This window comes from Rhinolophus ferrumequinum, chromosome 7 (genome assembly GCF_004115265.2).
Source record: "Rhinolophus ferrumequinum isolate MPI-CBG mRhiFer1 chromosome 7, mRhiFer1_v1.p, whole genome shotgun sequence".
NCBI classification, from domain to species: Eukaryota; Metazoa; Chordata; class Mammalia; order Chiroptera; family Rhinolophidae; genus Rhinolophus; species Rhinolophus ferrumequinum.
Window position 1 is genome coordinate 100,168,402 of NC_046290.1, and position 23,443 is coordinate 100,191,844.

Below are 23,443 nucleotides of genomic sequence, written 5' to 3' on the forward strand. Positions count from 1 at the left end.
TAAAGTTGCCGGCTACAAAATCAACGTACGAAAGTCCATTGCATTCCTATATACTAACAATGAAATCTCAGAGAACGATATAAAAACAAACCAATTCCTTTTCCAATTGCAGCAGAAAGAATAAAATACCTAGTAATAAACTTAACCAAGGATGTGAAAGACCTATATGCTGAAAACTATAAGACATTTTTAAAAGGAATTGAAGAAGACACAAATAAATGGAAAGACATTCCGTGCTCATGGATTGGAAGAATCAACATAGTTAAAATGGCCATATTACCCAAAGCAATATGCAGATTTAATGCAATCCCCATCAAAATCCCAATGGCATTTTTAAAGAAATAGGACAAAAAATCATCAGATTTGTTTGGAACCAAAAAAGACCCCAAATAGCCAAAGCAATTTTAAGAGAAAAGAACAATGCTGGAGGTATCACACTCCCTGACTTTACCTTGTACTACAGGGCAGCAATAATCAAAATAGCATGGTACTTGCAGAAAAACGGACACGTAGACGAATGGAATAGAATTGAGAACTCAGAAATAAAACCACATAAATATGGACAGATAATTTTTGAAAAAGAAGCAAAAAACATACAATGGAGAAAAGATAACCTCTTCAATAAATGGTGCTGTCAGAATTGGAAAGCCACGTGAAAAAGAATGAAACTGGACTGCTATCTGTCACCATGTACCAAAATTAATTCAAAATGGATCAAAGACTTAAGCATAAGACCTGAAGCAATAAACTGCATAGAAGAAAAAATACGTACCAAACTTATGGACCTTGGTTTCAAAGAGCATTTTACGAATTTGACTCCAAAGGCAAGGGAAGTAAGAGCTAAAATAAATTAATGGGACTATATGAACCCTAAAAGCCTCTGCACAGCAAAAGAAACCATCGACAAAATAAAGAGGCAAACAACTGAATGGGAGAAGATTTTTGCAAACAGTGCCTCCGATAAGGGGCTGATATCCAAAATATACAAGGAACTAATGCAACTCAACAAAAAAACAAACAACCCAATTGAAAAATGGGCAGACCTGAAAAGACATTTCTCCAAAGAGTACATACAAATGTCAAATAGACATATGATAAAATGCTCAAATCACTAATCATCAGAGAAATGCAAATAAAAAGCACAATGAGATATCACCTCACCCCAGTCAGAATGGCTATCATCAACAAGACAAGTAGTAACAAGTGTTGGAGAGGCTGTGGAGAAAAAGGAACCATCATCCACTGTTGGTGGGAATGCAGACTGGTGCAGCCACTATGGAAGGCAGTGTGGAGATTCCTCAAAAAATTACAAATAGAATTACCGTATGACCCAGCAATCCCTCTCCTGAATATCTACCCAAAAAATCTGAAAACATTTATCCATAAAGACACGTGTGCTCCAATGTTCATTGCAGCTTTATTTACGGTGGCCAAGACATGGAAACAACCAAAATGTCCTTCGATAGATGAATGCATAAAGAATTTGTGGTATATATACACAATGGAATATATACACTATTGGCTGTGGTATATATACACTATTCAGCAGTAAGAAAAGATGAAATAGGACCATTTGTGACAACATGGATGGATCTTGAGAGTATAATGCTAAGCGAAATAAGTCAGACAGAAAAAGCAGAGAACCATATGATTTCACTGATATGTGGTATATAAATCAAAACCAATAAAAGAACAAGACAAACAAATGAGAAACAAGAACTCATAGACACAGACAATAGTTTAGTGGTTACCAGAGGGTAAGGGGGGAGTGGGGTGGTAGAAGAGGGTAAAGGGGATCAAATATATGGTGATGGAAGGAGAACTGACTCTGGGTGGTGAATACACAATGTGATTTATAGATGATGTAATACAGAATTGTACACCTGAAATGTATGTAACTTTACCAACAGTTGTCACCACAATAAACTTTAATTTAAAAAATTAAATAGAGGGAAATATCAAATAACCAAAATCAGAAATGAAAGAAGGAAAGTTAGCACAGATGCCAAAGAAATACAAAGGATCATCCAAGAATACTATGAAAAACTATATGCCACCCAATTCAATAACTTAGAAGAAATGGACTTGTTCTTAGAAACATATAACCTTCTTAGGCTGAATCACAAAGAACTGGGAAATCTAAATTGACTGATCAACAGTAAGGAAATTGAATCAGTTGTCCAAAATCTTCCCAGAAGTAAAAGTTGAGGACCTATGGCTTCACTAAGTGAATTCTATCAGACATTCAAAGAGAATGTAATACCTGTCCTTCTCGAACTCTTCCAAAATATTGAAGAAGAGACAATACTCCTCAACTCATTTTATGAGGTCAAAATTACCCTGATACCAAAACCTGATAAGGATAACACAAAAAAAGAAAATTACAGACCAATGTCTTTGATGAATACAGATGCAAAAATTCTAAACCAAATACTAGCAAATCAAAAGCAACAATGAATTAAAAAGATAATATACATCATGACAAAGTGTGGTTCATCCCTGGGGCACAAGAATGTTTCAACATATGCAAATTGATCAATATGATACACCACATAAATCAAATAAAGGACAAAAATAATATGATTATATCAATTGATGAAGAAAAAGTATTTGACAAGATACATCCATTTATTATGAAAACACTTATAAAACAGGTATAGAAGGAAAATGTCTTAGCCTAATAAAGGACAGATAGGAAAAACCCTTAGCTAATATTAATGGTGAAAAACTTAAGCCCTTCGCTCTATGTTTAGGAACAAGACAGGGCTGTCCCCTATCACCACTGCTTTTCAACATACGAGGTCTGGCAATTAAGTTTGCACTTTTGTTGCAACGATGTTGCTAGCCCTTTTTTATATCAGAGGGATTATTCATTATGAATTTGTACCAACTGTACCAAACAGTTGTCAAATTTACTATTTGGAAGTGCTGAAATGGCTGTGTGAAAAAGTTACACAACCTGAACCTTTTACCAACAATTCATGGCTCTTGCATCACGACAATGCACCAGCTTATATGGCACTGTGAGGGATTTTTTTAGCCAGGAAACAAATAACGGTATTGGAACACCCTCTGTACTCACTTGATCTGGCCCCCAACGACTTTTTTCTTTACCCCAAAATAAAGAAAATATTGAAAGGAAGACATTTTGATAACTACAGGATATCAAGTGTTATATAACAACAGCTCTGATGGCCATTCCAGAAAATGAGTTCCAAAATTGCTTTGAAGGGTGGACTAGGTGCTGGCATTAGTGCATAGCTTCCCAAAGGGAGTACTTAGAAGGTGACTGTAGGGATTTTCAGCAATGAGGTATATAGCATTTTTTCTAGGATGAGTTCGCAATCTTAATTTTCAGGGCTCATATACTGTTGGTGGGAATGCAGATCAGTGAAATGCTATTGAAGGCAGTGTGGAGTTTCCTCAAAAAATTAATAATAAAACTACCATATAACCCAGTAATCCCTATCCTGAATATTTACCCCAAAAATCTGAAAACATTTATCCATAAAGATATATGTGCTCTGATGTTCATTGCAGCTTTATTTATGGTGGCCAAGACAGGGAAACAACCAAAGTTTCCTTTGATAGATGATTGGATAATGGCTATGTGGTATGTATATGCAATGGAATACTATTCTGCCATAAGAAAAGATCAAATAAGACCATTTGTGACAGCATGGATGGATGTTAGGATTATAATGCAAGTGAAATAAGTCAGACGGGAAAAATCAAGAACCATATGATTTCACTGATATGTGGGATATGAAACTGAAAACAACAAAAGAAGAACACAAACAAATGAGAAACAAAAACTCATAGACACAGACAATAGTGTTTAGTGGTTACCAGAGGGTAAGGGGGATGGGGGGTGGGAGATGAGGGTAAGGGGGATCAAATATATGGTGATGGAAGGAGAACTGACTCTGGGTGGTGAGCACACAATGGGATTTATAGATGATGTAATACAGAATTGTACACCTGAAATCTAGGTAATTTTACTAACAATTGTCACCCCAATAAATTTAAAAAAATTAAAAAAAACCTGAAAACAACAAAGGAACAAGACAGACAAATAAACAAAAACTCATAGAAAGAGACAATATTTTAGTGGTTACCAGAAGTTAAGGGAGGGGTGGTGGTAGATGAGGGTAAATGGGATCAAATAAATGGTGATGGAAGGAGATCTGACTCTAGATGGTAAACACAATGTGATATATAGATGATGCATCACAGAATTGTACACCTGAAACCTATGTAACTTTACTAACAATTGTCACCCCAATAAACTTTAATTAAAAAACAAGGAACACTTAACATTCAAGGAAAAAAATATTTAACAATGAATGCTAATAAAAGAAATATTTTTTTTAAAGGAGGAATGTATTCATTGCCAGGATGCTTATGTCACTCTTCTCATATTTAAATACAGCAGGACTCACTTCTTATGGTGTATATTTCTGTAGGATTTTAAGAATTCAGAGTTGTATATCCCCCCTCTGAGTTGTGACATAGAACAGTTCTATCACATTCAAAAATTCTCTTGTACTTTAGCCTATCTGTTCTTGTGCTGTTGCCACATCGTATTATTTAAGCTTCATAATACGACCTGATATATGAAGAATATATCTCCTTGGTTTTCTTCAGTATGTCTGACTACTACTCTTAGTCCTTTGCACTTCTATATTTATAGACATATAAAAATTTTGGTTTTTGATTGGCATTATGTTGAATTGATAGATCACTTTGCCATTTCAATGAACAATGTAAAGCACGGTCCTTTTATTGGTTTGTAATTGTTATTTTTGTGAGGACAGTAATGCACAGTTTATGTTACTGTGACAAACTATTGAGTATACATATTAACTACTTATTAAATGGTAAAAATGCAGACTTCAGATGTTATTAATATGTTATGCTAAATGTTTAAATAATTGTTTTTCAGTTACCAACCAATAGTTGACTACATAGATGCTCAATTTGAAGCCTATCTTCAAGAAGAATTGAAAATTAAACGTTCCTTTGTTGACTACCATGATTCTCGTATCCATGTGTGCCTTTACTTCATTTCACCTACAGGACATTCTCTGAAGTCCCTTGATCTATCAACAATGAAGAGCATTGGTAGTAAGGTGTGTTCGGTAAATCTACCAACCTATCAGGATTTGATGATTATTTTCAGATAATGCATACCTTGAAGCTATTTGCATACAATAACTTACTTTGTAATATGTGTATATTTTTCTGTTAAATTTGAAAGATTTCATAATAGTTTCCTAGGAATATCATTACAAAATACCACAGACTTACTGGTTTAAACAACAATTTTCTCACAGTTCTCAAGGCTAGAAGTCCAAGATCAAGGTATTGGCAAATTTTGTTTCTTCTGAAACCTTTCCACTTGGGTGGCAGATGGCTGTGTTTTCACATGAGCTTTCCTTTGTGCACGCATCTGATATTTCTTTGTATGTCCAAGTTTCCCCTTCTTATAAAGACACAGTCAGATAGAATTAGGGCCCACCCTACTGGCCTTATTTTGACTTAATCACCTCATTAAATGACCTTATATTTCCAAATTCAGTCACATTTTGAGACATTGGGGATTGAGACTTCAACATATGCATGGTGTGGGGGGGACATTTTCAGCCTATAACAGCATTTGATAAATTTCAATATTAGCTTGCTTTCTAGAGAAATTTAATTAGAATAACGCATCATTTAGGACAATAGGATGCCGGTAAAAAAAATCAGTTAACTGATTTTTAGTTTTTTTTTGTGATTAAATGATAACTCAGATTATGGTCAGTTGCCCATATTTTTGAAATAGAATTTACTCTATAGTACTATAAAGTAATTTCATTAACATTTACCTGGTGCCACAGATTTAGTGAAACATGAAGCTTTCATGATCTTGGCTACTGGTCTTATTAGAGAGAATACAGAATGCAACATATATATTTTTCCAACAGAGGGTCAATATATACATATGAAAAAACTTATGTCATGAGATTCTTTTCTACACTCAGCCCTTATAAAACATGCTGTTTTCAATTTTATTCAGTTGAAGAGAGGAAAAGTTCTAAAATTGTTTTTTCTGTCAAAGAAGTCTTGACTTTTGATATGTATTATTCAAACTAGAAAAAATTTTGTGCTTAATCTCATATATAATCAAGTAGTTTAAGATGGATGTATGGAGAAAGTAATGCAAAAGACAGGAAAGTAAATGAATGATAGGTAGAGGACAAATTATTTTATAATTTTTTTTTCATTTTTTAAATTTATTGGGGTGACAATTGTTAGTAAAATTACATAGATTTCAGGTGTGCAATTCTGTATCACATCATCTATAAATTACATTGTGTGTTCACCACCCAGAGTCAGTTCTCCTTCCATCACCATATATTTGATCCCCCTTACCCTCATCTCCCACCCCCCAATATTTTATAATTTTGATGAAAGGTCTCTTCTACCTTTATAGCACTCAGTAAAATAAGAAATCAAATTTATAATGAATTAAATAGATTACATCACCTTACTACTTACATTTTACTAACTCCTGATGTGTTAGAAGTGTAGAAAGGAACAAAAGTTAAGACTTCTAAATCTGAACTCTGACTTAAAAAAAAAATTATCTTCAAAATACTGAGTATTTTGGAAAGAAATTTTGTGAGGAAGGCATGATAATCAGTGATTATCTAGTTACAAATATTTATTGTCAGAGACTGTGAGGTTTTACCTGTAAAACTTCCAGGATTAACAACAAATCCTCAGTGGTGACATTTTGTTTCCTTCCTTCTTCATAGGTGAACATTATACCACTGATTGCCAAAGCTGATACAATTTCTAAAAATGATTTACAGAAATTTAAGTGTAAGATAATGAGTGAATTGGTTAGTAATGACATCCAGATATATCAGTTCCCAACATATGATGAAACTACTGCTCAAGTGAACACCTCAATGAAGGTAAGCTTCTAACTATTTAATATCAACTCTATTTTACATGTGGGAATAAAATATAAATTGTAAGTAACAATATTAGTAATGTATTATCACTTTTCCTGATAAAGAGAATATAAATAGGTGTGTTTTTTTTAAATCCAGTGTGGAAAAAATTTTATTTCCTTGATTTAAAAAAATGTTCACTAAAAATCACTTCTATTTTTTTTTTTTGTGATAGATACGTGGTGTTTATTTTGATTATTCCTTAACCAGCACAATACATTTTATATATGTTTATATATGATATATGTTTATAATAAAAGTTAAAAAGAAAATAAAGATAGTTCCATGTTTCTTTAGTCTTACTCAAATCAGTTCTATTTTTTTAAATTAAAGTTTATTGGGGTGACAATTGTTAGCAAAGTTACATTGGTTTCAGGTGTACAATTCTGTATTACATCATGTATAAATCCCATTGTGTGTTCACCACCCAGAGTCAGTTCTCCTTCCATCACCATATATTTGATCCCCTTTACCCTCATCTACCACTCCCCTATCCCCCACCCTCTGGTAACCACTAAACTATTGTCTGTGTCTATGAGTTTTTCTTTCTTCATTTGTTTGTCTTGTTCCTTTGTTTTCAGTTTTATATACTGCGTATCAGTGAAATTATATGGTTCTCGACTTTTTCTGTCTGACTTAATTTAGCTTAACATTATAATCTCAGGATCCATCTATGTTGTCACAAATGGCACTATTTCATCTTTTCTTATGGCAGAATAATATTCCATTGTGTATATATACCACAACTTCTTTATCTAATCATTTATTGAAGGTCACTTTTGTTGTTTCCATGTCTTGGCCACCGTAAATAAAGCTGCCATGAACATTGGAGCACATATATCTTTATGAATAAATGTTTTCAGATTTTTTTGGTAGATACCCAGGAGAAGGATTGCTGGGTCATATGATAATTTTAATTTTAATTTTTTTAGAAATCTCCACACTGCCTTCCATAGCGGCTGCACCAGTCTGCATTCCCACCACAGTGTATGAGGGTTCCTTTTTCTCCACAGCCTCTCCAACACTTGTTACTATTTGTCTTGTTGATGACAGCCATTCTAACTGGTGTGAGGTATCTCACTGTGGTTTTTATTTGCATTTCTCTGATGATTAGGGATGTTGAGCATTTTTTCACATGTCCATTGGTCATTTGTATGTCCTCTTTGTAAAAATGTCTATTCAGGTCCTCTGCCAAATTTTTAATTGTATTTTGTTGTTGTTGTTGGATTGTATGAGTTCCTTATATATTTTGGGTATTAGCCTCTTATTCGATTTTTACAAAAAATGTTTGTAAAAATCTTCTCCCATTCGGTTGGCTGCCTCTATTTTATCAATGGTTTCTTTTGCTGTGCAGAAGCTTTTTAGTTTGATATAGTCCCATTCGTTTATTTTAGCTTTTACTTCCCTTGCCTTTGAGGTCAAATTCATAAAATCCTCTTTGAACCCAAGGTCCAGAAGTTTAGTACCTATGTTTTGTTTTACGCAGTTTATTGTTTCAGATCTTCTGTTCAGGGTTTTTTTTTTTTTAATCCATTTTGAGTTAATTTTGGCACATGGTGACAGATAGCAGTCTAATTTCATTCTTTTTCATGAGGCCCAGCACCATTTATTGAAGAGGCTTTTTTTTTCTCCATTGTATGTTTTTGGCTTCTTTTTGAAAATTATCTGTCCATATTTATATGGGTTTATTTCTGGGTTTTCAATTCTATCCCATTAGATCGTGTGTCTGTTTTTCTGCCAATACCATGCTGTTTTGATTATTGCCCTGTAGTACAAGCTAAAGTCAGGGAGTGTGATACCTCCAGCATTGTTCTTTTATCTTAAGATTGGGTCTTTTGTGGTTCCAAACAAATCTGATGTTTTCTTGTTCTATTTCTTTAAAACTGCCGTTGGGATTTTGTTTGAGATTGCATTAAATCTGTATATTGCTTTGGATAATACGGTCATTTTAACTGTGTTTGTTTTTTCAATCCATGAACACAGAATGTCTTTCCATTTCTTTGTGTCTAATTCAATTTCTTTTAAAAATGTCTTATAGTTTTCAGTGTATAGGTTTTTCACATAAGTTTATTCCTAAGTATTTTATTCTTTCTGTTGCAATTGCATTAGGATTTAAAAAAAATTTTTTTTTTGATATTTCATTGTTAGCATATAGGAATGCAACAGGTTTTTGTACATTGATTTTGTAGCCGGCAACTTTACTGTATTCATTTATGGTTTCTAATAGCTTTTTGGTGAGTCTGTAAGGTTTTCTCTATATAGCATCATATCATCTGCAAAAAGTGACAATTTAACTTCTTAATTCCCAATTTGGATGCCTTTTATTTCTTTCTCTTGCCTAATTGCTCTAGCTAGGAATTCCATTACTGTGTTGAAAAGCAGCGGTGATAGGGGACAGCCCTCTCTTGTTCCCAAACATAGAGTGAAGGGCTTCAGTTTTTCACCATTAATTATGATATTAGCTGATTTGTCATTTATAGCCTTTGTTATGTTAAGGTATTTTCTTCTACACCCATTTTATTAGGTGTTTTAATTATAAATGGATGTTGTAGCTTGTCAAATGCTTTTTCTGCATCTATTGATGTAATCATATGATTCTTGTCTTTTATTTTGCGTCAAGAATGACTGCTAGGCTCACAGTCTATGCTGTAGTGTCTTCCTGCAATTTAAAGGGACTTAAAGAGAGACTCTCAGAACCCCAGGATCTACCTGCCACTTACTGAGGCATCTGTGGTAGCCATGGCATAGTTGAAGAACAGAGCATGCAAGATCTTAAATGCCTTTCAGTATGTTCTTTACTCAAATATCAATCGTCAACACATCAAACAGTAAAGCATCAATCATCAATACACCAAAAAGTAAAGCACACAGAGTAATACAATAGAGTAACGAGCAAGTCCCAAAGTCAATCAGAGTCCTGGTGGAGCAAGGAAGGATGGCTGGCCTGGGAGGTCAGTCCAGCAGAGGTTTAGTCAGAGAAGAACAGAGAAGAATGTAGGGTTCTCGGAGCAGAGTGGTAACATGGTCACCTCTCAGTCTAGATGGCTCTCAGAGCTGTAAAAGTCCTCAATTCTTATGCAGTTCTAGGCCTTCCTGATGTCACCTTACCAGGGCAGCCAGCCAGCGACCCTGATGTCCTCATATCTTTAGTAGCAAATCTTTGGAGTGTAGTTGGTTATACCCAATTACCAGGGCAACTGGGTAGCTCTCTGGATGTTGCCTGCTAAGTTCTCTGTGCCATGTCCAAAATAGAGTTACTCTTGCTCATTCAGGGAGTCACTCTTGCTCACACAAAACTCATTCTAACAGCTTCCAAGGACTCTACACATTTTGTTTATATGGTGTATCACATAGATCAATTTACATATGCTGAACCATCTTTGTGTTCCTGGGATTAACCCCAATTGGTCATGCTGTATAATCTTTTTAATGCATAGTAGTATTTGATTTGCTAGTATTTCATTTAGGATTTTTGCATCTGTATTCATCAGAGATATTGATCTGTAATTTTCTGTTTTTGCGTTATCCTTACTAGGTTTTGGGATCAGGGTAATGTTGGCCTCATAAAATAAGTTAAGGGGTATTGTCTCTTCTTCAAATTTTTGGAAGAGTTTGAGGAGCACAGGTATTAGATCCTCTTTAAGTGTTTGGTAGAATTCACTAGTGAAGCCATCTGGTCCAGACTTTTGCTTTGGGGAATGTTTTGGATGATTGATTCAATTTCCTTCTGTTGATAGAAATATTTAGATTTTCCAGTTTTTTTGTGATTCAGTCTAGGAAGGCTATGTGTTTCTAAGAACTTGTCTACTTTTTCTAGGTTATTGAATTTGGTGGCATATAGTTCATAGTATTCTTGGATAATTCTTTGTATTTCTGGGGCATTCGTGGTAACTTCTCCCTTTTCATTTCTGATTTTGCATATTTGTGATTTTTCTCTTTATATCTTAGTGAGTGTAGTCAAGGGTTTGTCAATTTTATTAATCTTTCAAAGAACCAGCTCTTTGTTGCATTATTTTTTTCTATTGTCTTTTTGTTCTCTATTTCACTTAGTTCTGCTCTGATTTTAATTATTTCTTTCATCTGCTGACCTTGGGTTTCATTTGTTATTCTTTTTCTAGTTCTTTAATGTGTAACGTGAGGTTGTTTATCTGGAGCTTTTCTTCTTTCTTGAGATAGGCCTGTAATGATATAAATTTCCCTCTTAAAACTGCTTTTGCTGCATCCCAATAATTTTGATAGGATGTATTTTCATTCTCATTTCTTTCTATGGATCTTTTGATCTCTCCTCTTATTTCTTCTTTGACCCGGTCGGTATTTAAAAGTATGTTGTTTAATCTCCACATATTTGTTGTTTTGTCTGCTTTCTTTTTGCAGTTGATATCCAATTTCAAAGTCTTGTGATCAGAGAATGTGCTTGGAATGATTTTAATAATATTAAATTTGCTGAGGCTAGTTTCATGTCCAATATATGGTTTATCCTTGAGAATGTTCCATGTACACTAGAAAAGAATGTATAGTCTGATGTTCTAAGACGAAGTGCTCTGTAACTGTCAATTATTTCCATTTCATCTAATGTGTCATTTAGGGCTGCTATTTCATTATTTATTTTCTGTTTGGATAATCTATCCATAGCTGTCAATGACATATTTCGGTTTCCTACTATAATTGTGTTTTGGTCAATTTCTTCCTTTATTTCTGTTAGTAGTTCTTTTGTATATTTCAGTGCTCTCTGAATTGGGGGCATAAATATTGATGACTGTTATGTTGTTGCATTGTCCCCTTTATCATTATGAAATGTCCATTTCTATCTTGTTACCTTTTTTTTATTCTGAAGTCTGTTTCATTTGGTATAAATATGAATACACCTGCTTTCCTCTGAATACCATTTGCTTGGAGTATCAATTTTCACTCTTTCACTTTGAGCTATATTTGTCTTTGAAGCTGAAATGTGTATCTTGGAGGCAGTATATGGTTGGATATCTTTTGTGAATCAGTGTGCTATTCTGTGCCTTTTTATTAGTGAGTTGAGTCCATTTACATTTAGGATGATTATTGATATATGAGAGTTTCTTATCTTTCTATCTCTGGTTTTCTGGTAGGATGGTGTCCTCGTTGTTTCTTTGCCTTTTTGTTTCTGTCCATTATTTCAATGTGGTGGTATTCTGTGATTTTCCCCTCTGTTTCTTTATTTTTATGTTATATATTTCAGTTCTCAATTTTTGAGTGTTTTACATTAAATTTATAAAAAGAAAGTTTCATATTTACAGTAGTCCTTTTTGTTCAGCATGCTTCTCCTCTCTATTCCCCTTTGCAGGTTAAGAGCTTTACTCTCTCCCCTTTTATGTTTTTGTTGTCACATGCTTTTCTTACTTATGATGTGAATTGATTTCTGAGTTGTAGCAGTAAGTTGTTCTTTTCTTCTTTTTCCTTTTTTTTTTTCAAGTTTTTTTCTTCTTTACCCTGTATGTTACGTTTTGGTGTATAGTGCCATATTTTGTGGAGGGGTTGCTTTTTCCTGCTTCTGTCCATCTATTCAGAACACTATTCATGGTATTATATTCTTTTGATTTTTTTGTTTAATATCCAATAGCTTGTTTCAGTGTTTCTTGTAATGCAGGTTGTGTGTTAGAAAATTCCCCCAGCTTCTGAATGTCTGGAAAGGTTTTTTGTTTTTTCATATCTAAAGTCTATCTTTGTTGAATATATTGTTATTGGCTCATATTTTCTCTTTTTCAATCATTTGAAAATTTGATTCCACTCCCTCTTTGCTTTAGAATTTCTGCTGAAAAAAATGTGATGATAATCTAATGGGCTTTTCTTTTTAGGTTACTGTGTGCTTTTCCTTGGTTGCTTTGAGATTCCTTCTTTGTCATTAATTTTTGACAGCTTCAAAATAATGTGCTTTGGAGATGGTCTGCTGGGATTGAGGTAATTAAGTGTTCTGTTTGCTTCTTGAATTCTAGGATCCAGTTCTTTCCACAAGCTTGGGAAGTTCTTTTTGACTATTTCTTTGAATATGCTCTCTGTTCTCTCCTCCCTTTCTTCTCTTTCTGGTACAACCATTATTCTATTGCTCATTCTGATGGAGTCAGAAATTTCTTATAGAGTTCTTTCATTTTAACTCTGAAGTCTTTCTCCTCTTCCATCTGTGTAATTTCTAGATTTCTATCTTCAATGTCACCAGTTCTTTCTTTTTTTTTTTTGCCACTAATTCTTTCCTCCATCTGGTCAGCTCTATTACCTAAGGTGGATATTTAATTCTTCATTTCTTTTATTGAGTTCTTAATCTCCAGAAACTCTATTTGGTTATTTTTAAAAATGTCAATCTCTTTAGTAAAATGCTCATTTTGTTCTTTGATTGTGTTTCTGAGTTCTTTCAGCTGCCTGTTTGTGTTTTATTGAATCTCGTTGAGTTTTCTCAGAACTGTAATCTTGAATTCTTTGTCATTTAAGTCATATATTTCCATGTCTTTAAGTTCATTTTCTGGAGACTTTTCATTTTCTTTCTGAGCTGCCTTGTTACCTTGGTTATTCATGGCAATTGATGTATTACTGTTTCTCTTCCTGGGCACTTACAGGAGTGGGTTCTGCAGCAGGTTGATAAGAAGGAGTCTTTCTTTTGCTTTCCAGTAGGTGTTGGTGGAATGGTTTATTTTCTCTCCTGCTGCAGCCTTTTGTTCTCTTTCATGCTGTAGTATTATATTTTCTTTTGTCCTGTTCCAGCTTCCAATATGATGGGGTGTTCCCTGGAAAGTGGGCTTCTCCTCTGTGAGTAGGTCACCTGGCTCTCAAGGCACTGCCTCTGTGGGGGGATGTGGAGAGATTCTGAAATTCCAAAGCTCTTCCTGTACCAGTTTCAGTGCCTGTGTGTTTCAGTGGCTCTGTTTACCCCTGCTGGGATCCACCCACATAGGTGGGGACAGGGGTGGGGTGGGTTGTAAGAGGTGGCTCAGAGCAATGGTGGCGACCACCAGCCAATCCTCCACCCAAGGCTCTCTTCCTTTCACCAAAACTAGTTAGACCATCACTCCATGGCTGATGGCTGCAGTTCTCAGGACTGCAAATATTCTGTTCATTTGATCTGACACTGCTGCTCTTCTGCTTCTAGCACTGGGTAGGTGGGGGTGGGGCGAGCTCTGCGAGAGTAGGGAGGGGTCAGCCAGGCTCTGTTCCCATCCATTCCATCCTCTGCTCAGCAGTGAGAGCTTAAATCACTGTTTTTACCCTTCTTCCCTCAGTCTTTGCTCCAAGGTCTCTGCCATGAGTGTTGGGTTCAACTGTGTTATACTATGCTGATCACTCAGGGGGGACTGTGGGCCATAAGGAGAGTGTTAGCAGTCTGAATTCTTCTCTCTCCCAAGATTGCAGTAGCTCTGGAATGCAGGGAGCTTCCAGCTCAAGTGTCCAGCCTGTGCGCGGCCTGACATCTCAGCACTTTCCCCTCCCTCCTACCCCGGCTCACCCAATTTGCCCATCTTTAGATAATTTCAATTGCACATTTCTGAGTTGCCTGTGTGCCATGCAGGGAGTCCTTTGTGGAATTGTAGCTATTCAATTTGTTGTAAATTTCAGGGAAGATTTCAAGAGTCTCACCTCACACTGCCATTTCTATGACGTAATCTCACATTCTCACTTTTGTTCAACAGATCTCCAGAAAAATAATCTTTCATGCCTTTTACCAATAACTTGCCTCACATCCTGGCAAACACCATTCTACTTTCTGTTTTTTTAATTTGACTATCTTAGATAGCTTATGTAAGTGGAATTGTACATTATTTGTCTTTTTGTGATAGGCTTGTTTCACTTGGCATAATGTTCTCAAGGTTCTTCCATGTTTCAGAGCTTGACAGGATTACTTTCCTTCATATCTATATCTATATATATGTCTATATGTATATCTATATCTATAATCTATATCTATCTATCTGAGAGATACCCACTGCCAGCCATGTTAAGCTGAAGCCTGTGCTCTTTCTGTGGCTACCTGTCATGAGCTACAAAGCAATGTGCAAATAGCTGCCACCCACACTGTGCTTGGGGTTGCCTCATGAGGCCAAGCTGCAAACCAGGTCAGGCTGTCACTAGTGCTGGGCTTAGGGCTGCTTCAGCCAGAGGTACAGGATCTGCCAAAGCCAGATGTTACATATTTGAGTTTTATGAGCCTTTGAGAGATTTTAGAAAAGTCTGCAGATGAGCCCAGACTGGCCATTTGTATGGAAATGACACTGAAAGTGGCTTAGGTGTACCTGAAAGTTGGGTGGCTCAGGGTCTCAGCGAATCATCAGGGTGGGGCAAATGAAATGTGTTAGCCAGGTTGATGGAGACTCAAATATGAGGTCTGACATTAATTTCGAAAACTTGTTTGCAACAATGTTGCTAACCTTTTGTGATATAAGAGGGATTATTCATTATGAATTTGTACCAACTGTTAACCAAGTTTGCTATTTGGAAGTGCTGAAAAGGCTGCATGAAGTAGTTAGACAAAAACAACCTGAACTTTTCACCAACAATTCATGGCTCTTTCATCATGACAATGCACCAACTCACACAGCAGTGTCTGTGAGGAAGTTTTTAGCCAGTAAACAAAAAACTGCATTGGAACACCCTCCCTACTCAACTGATCTGGCCCCCAATGACTTCTTTCTTTACCCAAAGATAAAGGAAATATTGAAAGGAAGACATTTTGATGACATTCAGGACATCAAGGGTAATATGATGACAGCTCTGATGGCCATTCCAGAAAAAGAGTTCCAAAATTGCTTTGAAGGGTGGACTAGGCACTGGTGTTGGTGCATAGCTTCCCAAGGGGAGTACTTTGAAGGCGACTGTAGTGATATTCAGCAATGAGGTATGGAACACTTTTTCTAGGATGAGCTTGCAATCTTAATTGTCTTTGTTATATATATATATATATATGGTGCCAAAAATGTGTACACATTTTTAAGAAAGGAAATAACAGTATTAACTGTAATACTCAATATATACAGAAATGAATACCAGTCACATTTGACTTCTGCAATTACAAGAGGTGTTCGAAGTGGTTCCCATCAGTGTCCAAACACTTCTGATTATGGTGAACTACTGCTTGAGCTTAGATAACGTCTCTTAAAATGTGTATACATTTTTTGGCACCTCTGATATATATGTGTGTATATATATGTTATTGATAGACATTTGGCTTGCTTCCACCTCTTGGCTATTGTAAATAGTGCCACAATAATTAGCATAAGTGTCCAAATATCTCTCTGACACCCTGATTTCAATACTTTAAGTTAGATTCCCTGAAGGAGGATTGTTGAGTCATATGATAATTCCATATTTAATTTTGAGAGACAACTATACTATTTTCTATAATGTTTCTATTATTTTATAGTCCCACCAATAGTGCAGAAAGTTTTTAATTTTTTTGATTCTAATCAAAGCTTGTTATAGTCTTTTTAAAAAAATAATAACCATCCTAATAAGTGTGAGGTAATATATCATTTTGGGCTTGATTTGTATTTCTCCAATGGTTTGTGATGTTGAACTTATTTTTATATGCTTGTTGGCCATGGTTATTCATCTTTGGAGAAATGTTTATTCAAGATTTTTGCCCAGTCTTAAATTTGTTTATTAATGTTTACTGAGTTGCAAGAGTTACTTATATATTCTGGATATTAACCCCTTATCTGATTTGGTTTGAAAATACTACCTCCCATTACATAACTTGCCATTTTACTCTGTTGATCATGTACTTTGCTGAACAGAAATTTTTAATTTTGATGTAGTTCCATTGGTCTATTTTGCTTTTTTTGCTTGTGTTTTTGGTATCTTATCCATGAAATCCTTGTCAAACCTATCTGTTATGTTTTTTCTAGTAGTTTTATAGTTTTACATTTTATATTTAGGTCTTTAATTGAGTTTGAGTTAATTTTTATATTTTGTAAGGTAAGGGACCTACTTTATTCTACTGCCTATTGATAATTAGGTTTCCCGACACCATATATTGAAGAAATTGTCTTTTTCCAATTTAGTTATCTTGGCACTTTTGTCAAAGATCATTTGATGAAATACATAAGGATTATTTCTGGGTTCTATATTTGATTTCATTGGTCTTATATCTTTTTTTATGCCAATACCAATCTGTTTTGATTATGGTAGCTTTGTAATAAGTTTTTAGATTCAGGAAGCATAAAACCTCCAACTTTTCTCTCATTTTTCAAGATTTTTTGAGGTATTCAGGTCCTTTGATTTTCGTATGAAGTTTTAGATGAATTTTTATATTCCTGCAAATTTTGACATTAGGGCTTAAATAGGGATTGTGATGAAGCTGCAGATTGCTTTGATTAGTATGGACAATATTAACTGTTCCAATCCATGAACACGGGAGTCTTTCTGTTTATCTATCTTTTAATTTATTTCCGCAACAATTTGTTGTATTCAGACTTGCTGTACAAAATAGTATAGGGAATCCTAGAATGTGTAATTAGGCAAGTAAAAAAATAAAAGGCATCCAAATTGGAAACGTTGAAGTAAAACTCTCACTATTTGCAAATGACATGATATTATGTATAGAAAATCCTAAAGACTCTACCAAAATGCTGTTAGAATTAATAAACAAATTCAGTTCGGTGTCAAGACAAAAAAATTAATATAAAAATGTCAGTTGTGTTTCTCTATACTAATAATGAACTACCAGAAAGAGAAATTAACAAAACAATCCTACTTACAATTGCATCAAAAAGAATAAAATACCTAGGAATAAATTTAACCAAGGGAGTAAAAGACGCATACACCCAAAACTATAAGACATTGATAAAACAAATTTAATAAGTCTCAAATGAATGAAAAGATGTTCTGTGCTCGTGGATTGACAAAAATAACAATATTGTTAAAATGTTCACACTACCCTAAGCAATCCACAGACTCAGTGCAATCCCTTTCAAAAATTTAATGGCAGTTTTCACAGAAATAGAACAATCCTAAAATTCACATGGAACCACAAAGATCTTGACTAGCCAAAGCAACCTTGGAAAAGAAAAACAAAGCTGGACATATTATGTTTTCTGATTCCAAACTACATAACAAAGTTATAGTAATCAAAATGTAGGTTTTGGCATTAAAAGCAGACACAGAGATTGATGGAACCAAACAGAGAGCTTGGAAATATACTCATGCATATATACCTAATTAATTTAACACAAAAAAGCTAAGACTATACAACAGGAAAAAGATAGTCTTTTTAATAATATAATGTTAGGACAATTGGACAGTCACATACAAAATAATGAAACTAGATCATTATCTTACACAATACAGAAAAATTAACTCAGAATGGATTAAAAATTTGAATGTAAGACCTGAAACCATAAAACTCTTATAAAGAAATGTAGGCAGTAATTTCCTTGACATTGGTATTAGTGATAATTGTTGGATCTGTCACCAAAAGCACAAATAAATGATTGGGACTAGATCTAACTAAAAAGCTTCTGCACAGCAGAAAAAAAAAATCAATAAAATGAAAAAGCAACCTCTGGAATGGAAGAAAAGATTTCAAGTTACATAGCTGTTAAAGGGAGTTAATATCCAAAATATATAAGGAACTCATAAAATTCAGTAGCAAGAAAATAAACAAAAACATAAGCCCAAACCTAAACCTACCAAAAATTCAATTAAATAATAAAAAAATCAGCTGAATAAAATTTATTTTCAAATGAAAAATACAGATGGCCAACAGATACATAAAAAGGTGCTTAACATTACCAGTCATAAGGGAAATGCCACAATGAGATATCACCCAACATCTATTAGAATGGCTGTTATAAAAAGTGAAGCAATAACACGTGTTGGGGAGGATGTGAAGAAGAGGGAATGCTTGTGCACTGTTGGTGGGAATGGAAATTGGTGTAGTCACTTTGGAAAACAGTATGGATGTTCCTCAAAAATTAAAAATAGAACTACAATGTCATCCATCAATTCTACCTCTGGGTGGGTATTTATTCAAAGAAAATAAAAACACTAATTTGAAAAGATATCTGCAAATTTATTTAAACATTACTTACAATAGCCATAACATGGAAGCAACCTAAGTGTCTGTTGATCAAGAAAGAGTGGTATATATACACAATTGAATAATATTCAGCTATAAAAAAATGAAATATTGATATTTGTGACAACAAAGATGGACCTTGAGGCCATTATACTTAGGGAAATAAGCAAGACTAGAGGAAGAAATAATGTATGCTCAAACTTAAAAGTGGATTCTAAAAAACAAAATCAAAACCCAGATGCTGACTTCATCAAAATGGTGGCAAGAGGTGAGCCACTGTAAATCTCCACTGGAATTTACAACAAATCAAACAACTATAAATCCACAAAGGACTCCCGGCACAGCAGACAGGCAAGATAAAGAGACCCACTACTGAATTCACCTAAAGGTGGGTGAATCACACAAGCAGGGGAGGAGGGAAGGGAGAAGTGCGGAGACAGAGCCACGCGGGCGCAGGACGCAGACCTAGCTCAGTGCTCCGAGCTCGCTGCATCCTGGAACTACCGCAGCTGTGGGAGAGGGGAGAACTTAGACTGCTAGGACTCTGCTTATGGCACACAGGGCTGAGGGGACAGCATATAACATGGCTGAACCCAACACTCGTGGCAGAGATCTCTGAGAAAAGACTGAGGGAAGAAGGCTGAAAATGGTGGTTTAAGCCCTCACTGCTGAGCAGCGAATGGAAGCTTTAGGCACTGAGACTACCCACCCCCTCCTTACCCTCCCAGAGCTTTCCCCGCCCCCACCTGTCCAGTGCTAGAAGCAGAACAGTAGCGGTTTCACATCAAAAGAACAGAATATTTGCTGTTCTGAGAACTGTGGTTGTCAGACACAGATTCGAAGCCCAACTAGTTCCAGCAAAGGGGAGGGAGCAATGGAAGCAGGACTGGCTGTGGTGGGTGGGTGCAGCAATTGCTCTGGGCCACCTCTCACAACTAAACCTGTTCCTGTCTCTGCCTATCTGGGCGGATCCCTGCAGGAGTAAACAGAACTGCTGAAACACACGGGCTCTGAATCTGGTGCAGGAAGAGCTTTGGAACTTCAAAAGCTCTCCGCATACCCACACGGACACTGCGCCCTGTGACCCAGGCGAACTGTTAACAGAGGAGAAGCCCATCACCCAGGGAATCACCCCATTGTGTGAGAAGCTGGAACAGTGCAGAGAAAACACAGCACTAGTGTGAGAGAAAAAAAAAGGCTGCAGTCGGAGAAAAAATAAAACATTCTTCCAACAACTGCTGGAAAACAAAAGAAAGACCTCTTCCTATCAACCTGTTGCAGAAGCTACTCCTGCAGATGTCTAGGAAGAGAAACAATAAATCAGTAATTGCCATGAATAACCAAGGAAACAAGACAGTTCAGAAAGAAAGTGAAAAGTCTCCAGAAAGGAACTTAAAGATGTGGAAATACGTGAATTAAATGACAGAGATTTCAAGATTGCAGTTCTGAAAAAACTCAACAAGATACAAGAAAACAAAGAAAGGCAGTTTCATGAACTCAGAAAAACAACTAAAGAACAACATGAACATTTTACCGAACAGATTGAAACTTTAAAAAAGAACCAAATAGAATTTCTGGAGATTAAGAACTCAATAGAAGAAATGAAGAATGAAATAGCCAGCTTAGGTAGTAGAGTTCACCAGATGGAGGAAAGAATCAGTGACATTGAAGATAGAAACCTAGAAATGACACAGATGGAAGAAGAAAGAGACTTCAGACTTAAAAGAAATGAAAGAACTCTACAGGAACTTTCTGAATCCATCAGAAAGAGCAATAAAGAATAATGGGCATAACAGAAGGAGAAGGAAGAGAGAAGAGAACAGAGAATATATTCAAACAAATTGTCGATGAGAACTTCCCAAACTTGTGGACAGAACTGGATCCTGGAATCCAAGAAGCAAATAGAACACTTAATTACCTCAATCCCAACAGGCCTTCTCCAAGGCACATTGTATTGAAGCTGTCTAAAATCAACCACAAAGAAAAAATCCTCAAGGCAGCCAGGGGAAAGAAAACGGTAACCTACAAAGGAAAGTCCATTAGATTATCATCAGATTTTTCAGCAGAAACTCTACAAGCCAGGAGGAAGTGGAACCAAATATTCAAACTATTGAAAGAGAGAAATTATGAGCCAAGAATAATATATCCAGCAAAGATATCCTTTAGATATGAAGGAGGAATAAAGACCTTTCCAGACATACAGATTCTGAGGGAAGTTTTCAATACACGACCTGCACTACAAGAAATACTAAAGGAGGCTATTCAACCACCATCAACAGGGACAATTTGTGGCAACCAAAACATAAAAAGGGGGAGAGTAAAGGCCTGAACCGGAATATGGGAATGGAGAAAGTAAGCATGCTGAAGAAAATGGAATACTCTAAATATCAAACTTTCTTTTACATAAACTTAAGTGTAACCACTCAAAAAAAAATCCAGAACTGAAATATATACTTTAACAAAAGAAGAAACAGAGGGAAATATCATAGAATACCACACAGAAATAATACACAACAACAAAAAGGTAAAGAAACCATGGAGACATAGCCTTACCAGAAAACTAAAGATAGAATGACAGGAAATCCTCACATATCAATAATTACCCTAAATGTAAATGGACTGAATTCACCAATAAAAAAGCACAGAGTAGCAGATTGAATCGAAAAACTAAACCCAACCATATGCTGTCTCCAAGAGACACATCTCAGCTACAAAGACAAGCATAGACTCAAAGTGAAAGGGTAGAAATTGACACTCTAAGCAAATGGTATCCACAGAAAATCAGGTGTAGTCATACTGATATTAGATGAAACAGATTGCAGTGTGAAAAAGGTAAGAAGAGACAAAGATGGACATTTAATAATGGTAAAGGGGACTATACAACAAGAAGACATAACAGTCATCAATATTTATGCCCCAATCAGGGAGCACTGAAATGTACAAAGCAACTACTAACAGAACTAAAGGGAGAAATTGACCAAAACACTAGGGGACTTAAATACATCATTGACAGATATGGATAGATCATCCAAACAGAAAATAAATAACGAAACAGCAGCCCTAAATGACACATTAGATGAAATGGACATAATTGAGATTTATAGAGCATTTCATCCTAAAACATAAGACTATACATTTTTTTCCAGTGTACATGGAACATTCTCAAGGGTAGACCATATATTAGGAATAAAATCAGCCTCAGCAAATTTAAGAAGATTGAAATCATACCAAGCAAAATCTCTGATCAGAAGGCTTTGAAATTGGATATCAGCTGCAAAAAGAAAGCAGGAAAAAACACAAATACATGGAGATTAAACAACATACTTTTAAAGAACGACTGTGTCAAGGAAGAAATTAGAGGAGAGATCAAAAGCTACATAGAAACAAATGACAATGAAAATACCTCCTACCAAAATTTTTGGGATGCAGCAAAAGCAGCCTTAAGAGGGAAATTTATATCATTACAGGCCTATCTCAAGAAACAACAAAAAAAATCCCAAATAAATAACCTCACGTTACACCTTAAAGAACTAGAAAAAGAAGAACAAATGAAACCCAAGGTCAGCAGAAGAAAGGAAATAACAAAAATGAGAGCAGACCTAAATGAAATAGAGAACAAAAAGACAATAGAAAAAATTAATGTGACAAAGAGCTAGTTCTTTGAAAAGATTAACAAAATTGATAAACCCTTGGGTAGACTCACTAAGATACAAACAGAGAAAACACTAATTAACAAAATCAGATATGAAAAAGGGGAAATTATCACGGATGCCACAGAAATACAAAGGGTGATCCAAGAATACTATGAAGGAATATATGCCACCAAATTCAACAACCTAGAAGAAATGGACAGGTTTTTAGAAACACAGAGCCCTCCTAGACTGAACCATGAAGAACTGGAGAATCTAAACAGACCAATCACCAGTAACGAAATTCAATCATTCATCCAAAACTTTCTCAAAAGCAAAAGTCCGGGACCAGATGGCTTCACTAGTGATTTCTACCAAACCTTCAAAGAGGATCTAATGCCAATCCTGCTCAAACGCTTCTAAAAAATTAAAGAAGCGACAGTACTCCCTAACTCATTTTATGAGGCCAACATTACCCGGATACGAAAACCTGGTAAGGACAACACTAAAAGAGAAAACTACAGACTAATATCTCTGATGAATACAGATGCAAAAATGCTAAACAAAATTGTAGCAAATTGAATACAACAATGCATTAAAAAGAGTATTCATCACGACCAAGTGGGGTTCATCCCGGGGGCACAAGGATGGCTCAACATCTGCACATCCATCAATGTGATACATGACATAAACAAAATAAAGGACAAAAATCATATGATTATATCAATTGATGCAGAAAAAGCATTTGACAAGATACAACATCCATTTATGATTAAAACACT

The 23,443-nt window shown here is 35.4% G+C and overlaps 1 protein-coding gene across 1 annotated transcript in view; it reads left to right on the plus strand.

Moving 5' to 3' along the window:
* The window catches only part of SEPTIN14 (septin 14), a 115,942-nt gene that overhangs the window by 52,639 nt on the left and 39,860 nt on the right, over window positions 1-23,443 (plus strand). The window contains exons 5-6 of the mRNA XM_033110640.1: window positions 4,946-5,132; window positions 6,804-6,965. Coding sequence (XP_032966531.1) covers window positions 4,946-5,132; window positions 6,804-6,965 — 349 coding nt within the window. The remainder of the gene's footprint in view (window positions 1-4,945; window positions 5,133-6,803; window positions 6,966-23,443) is intronic.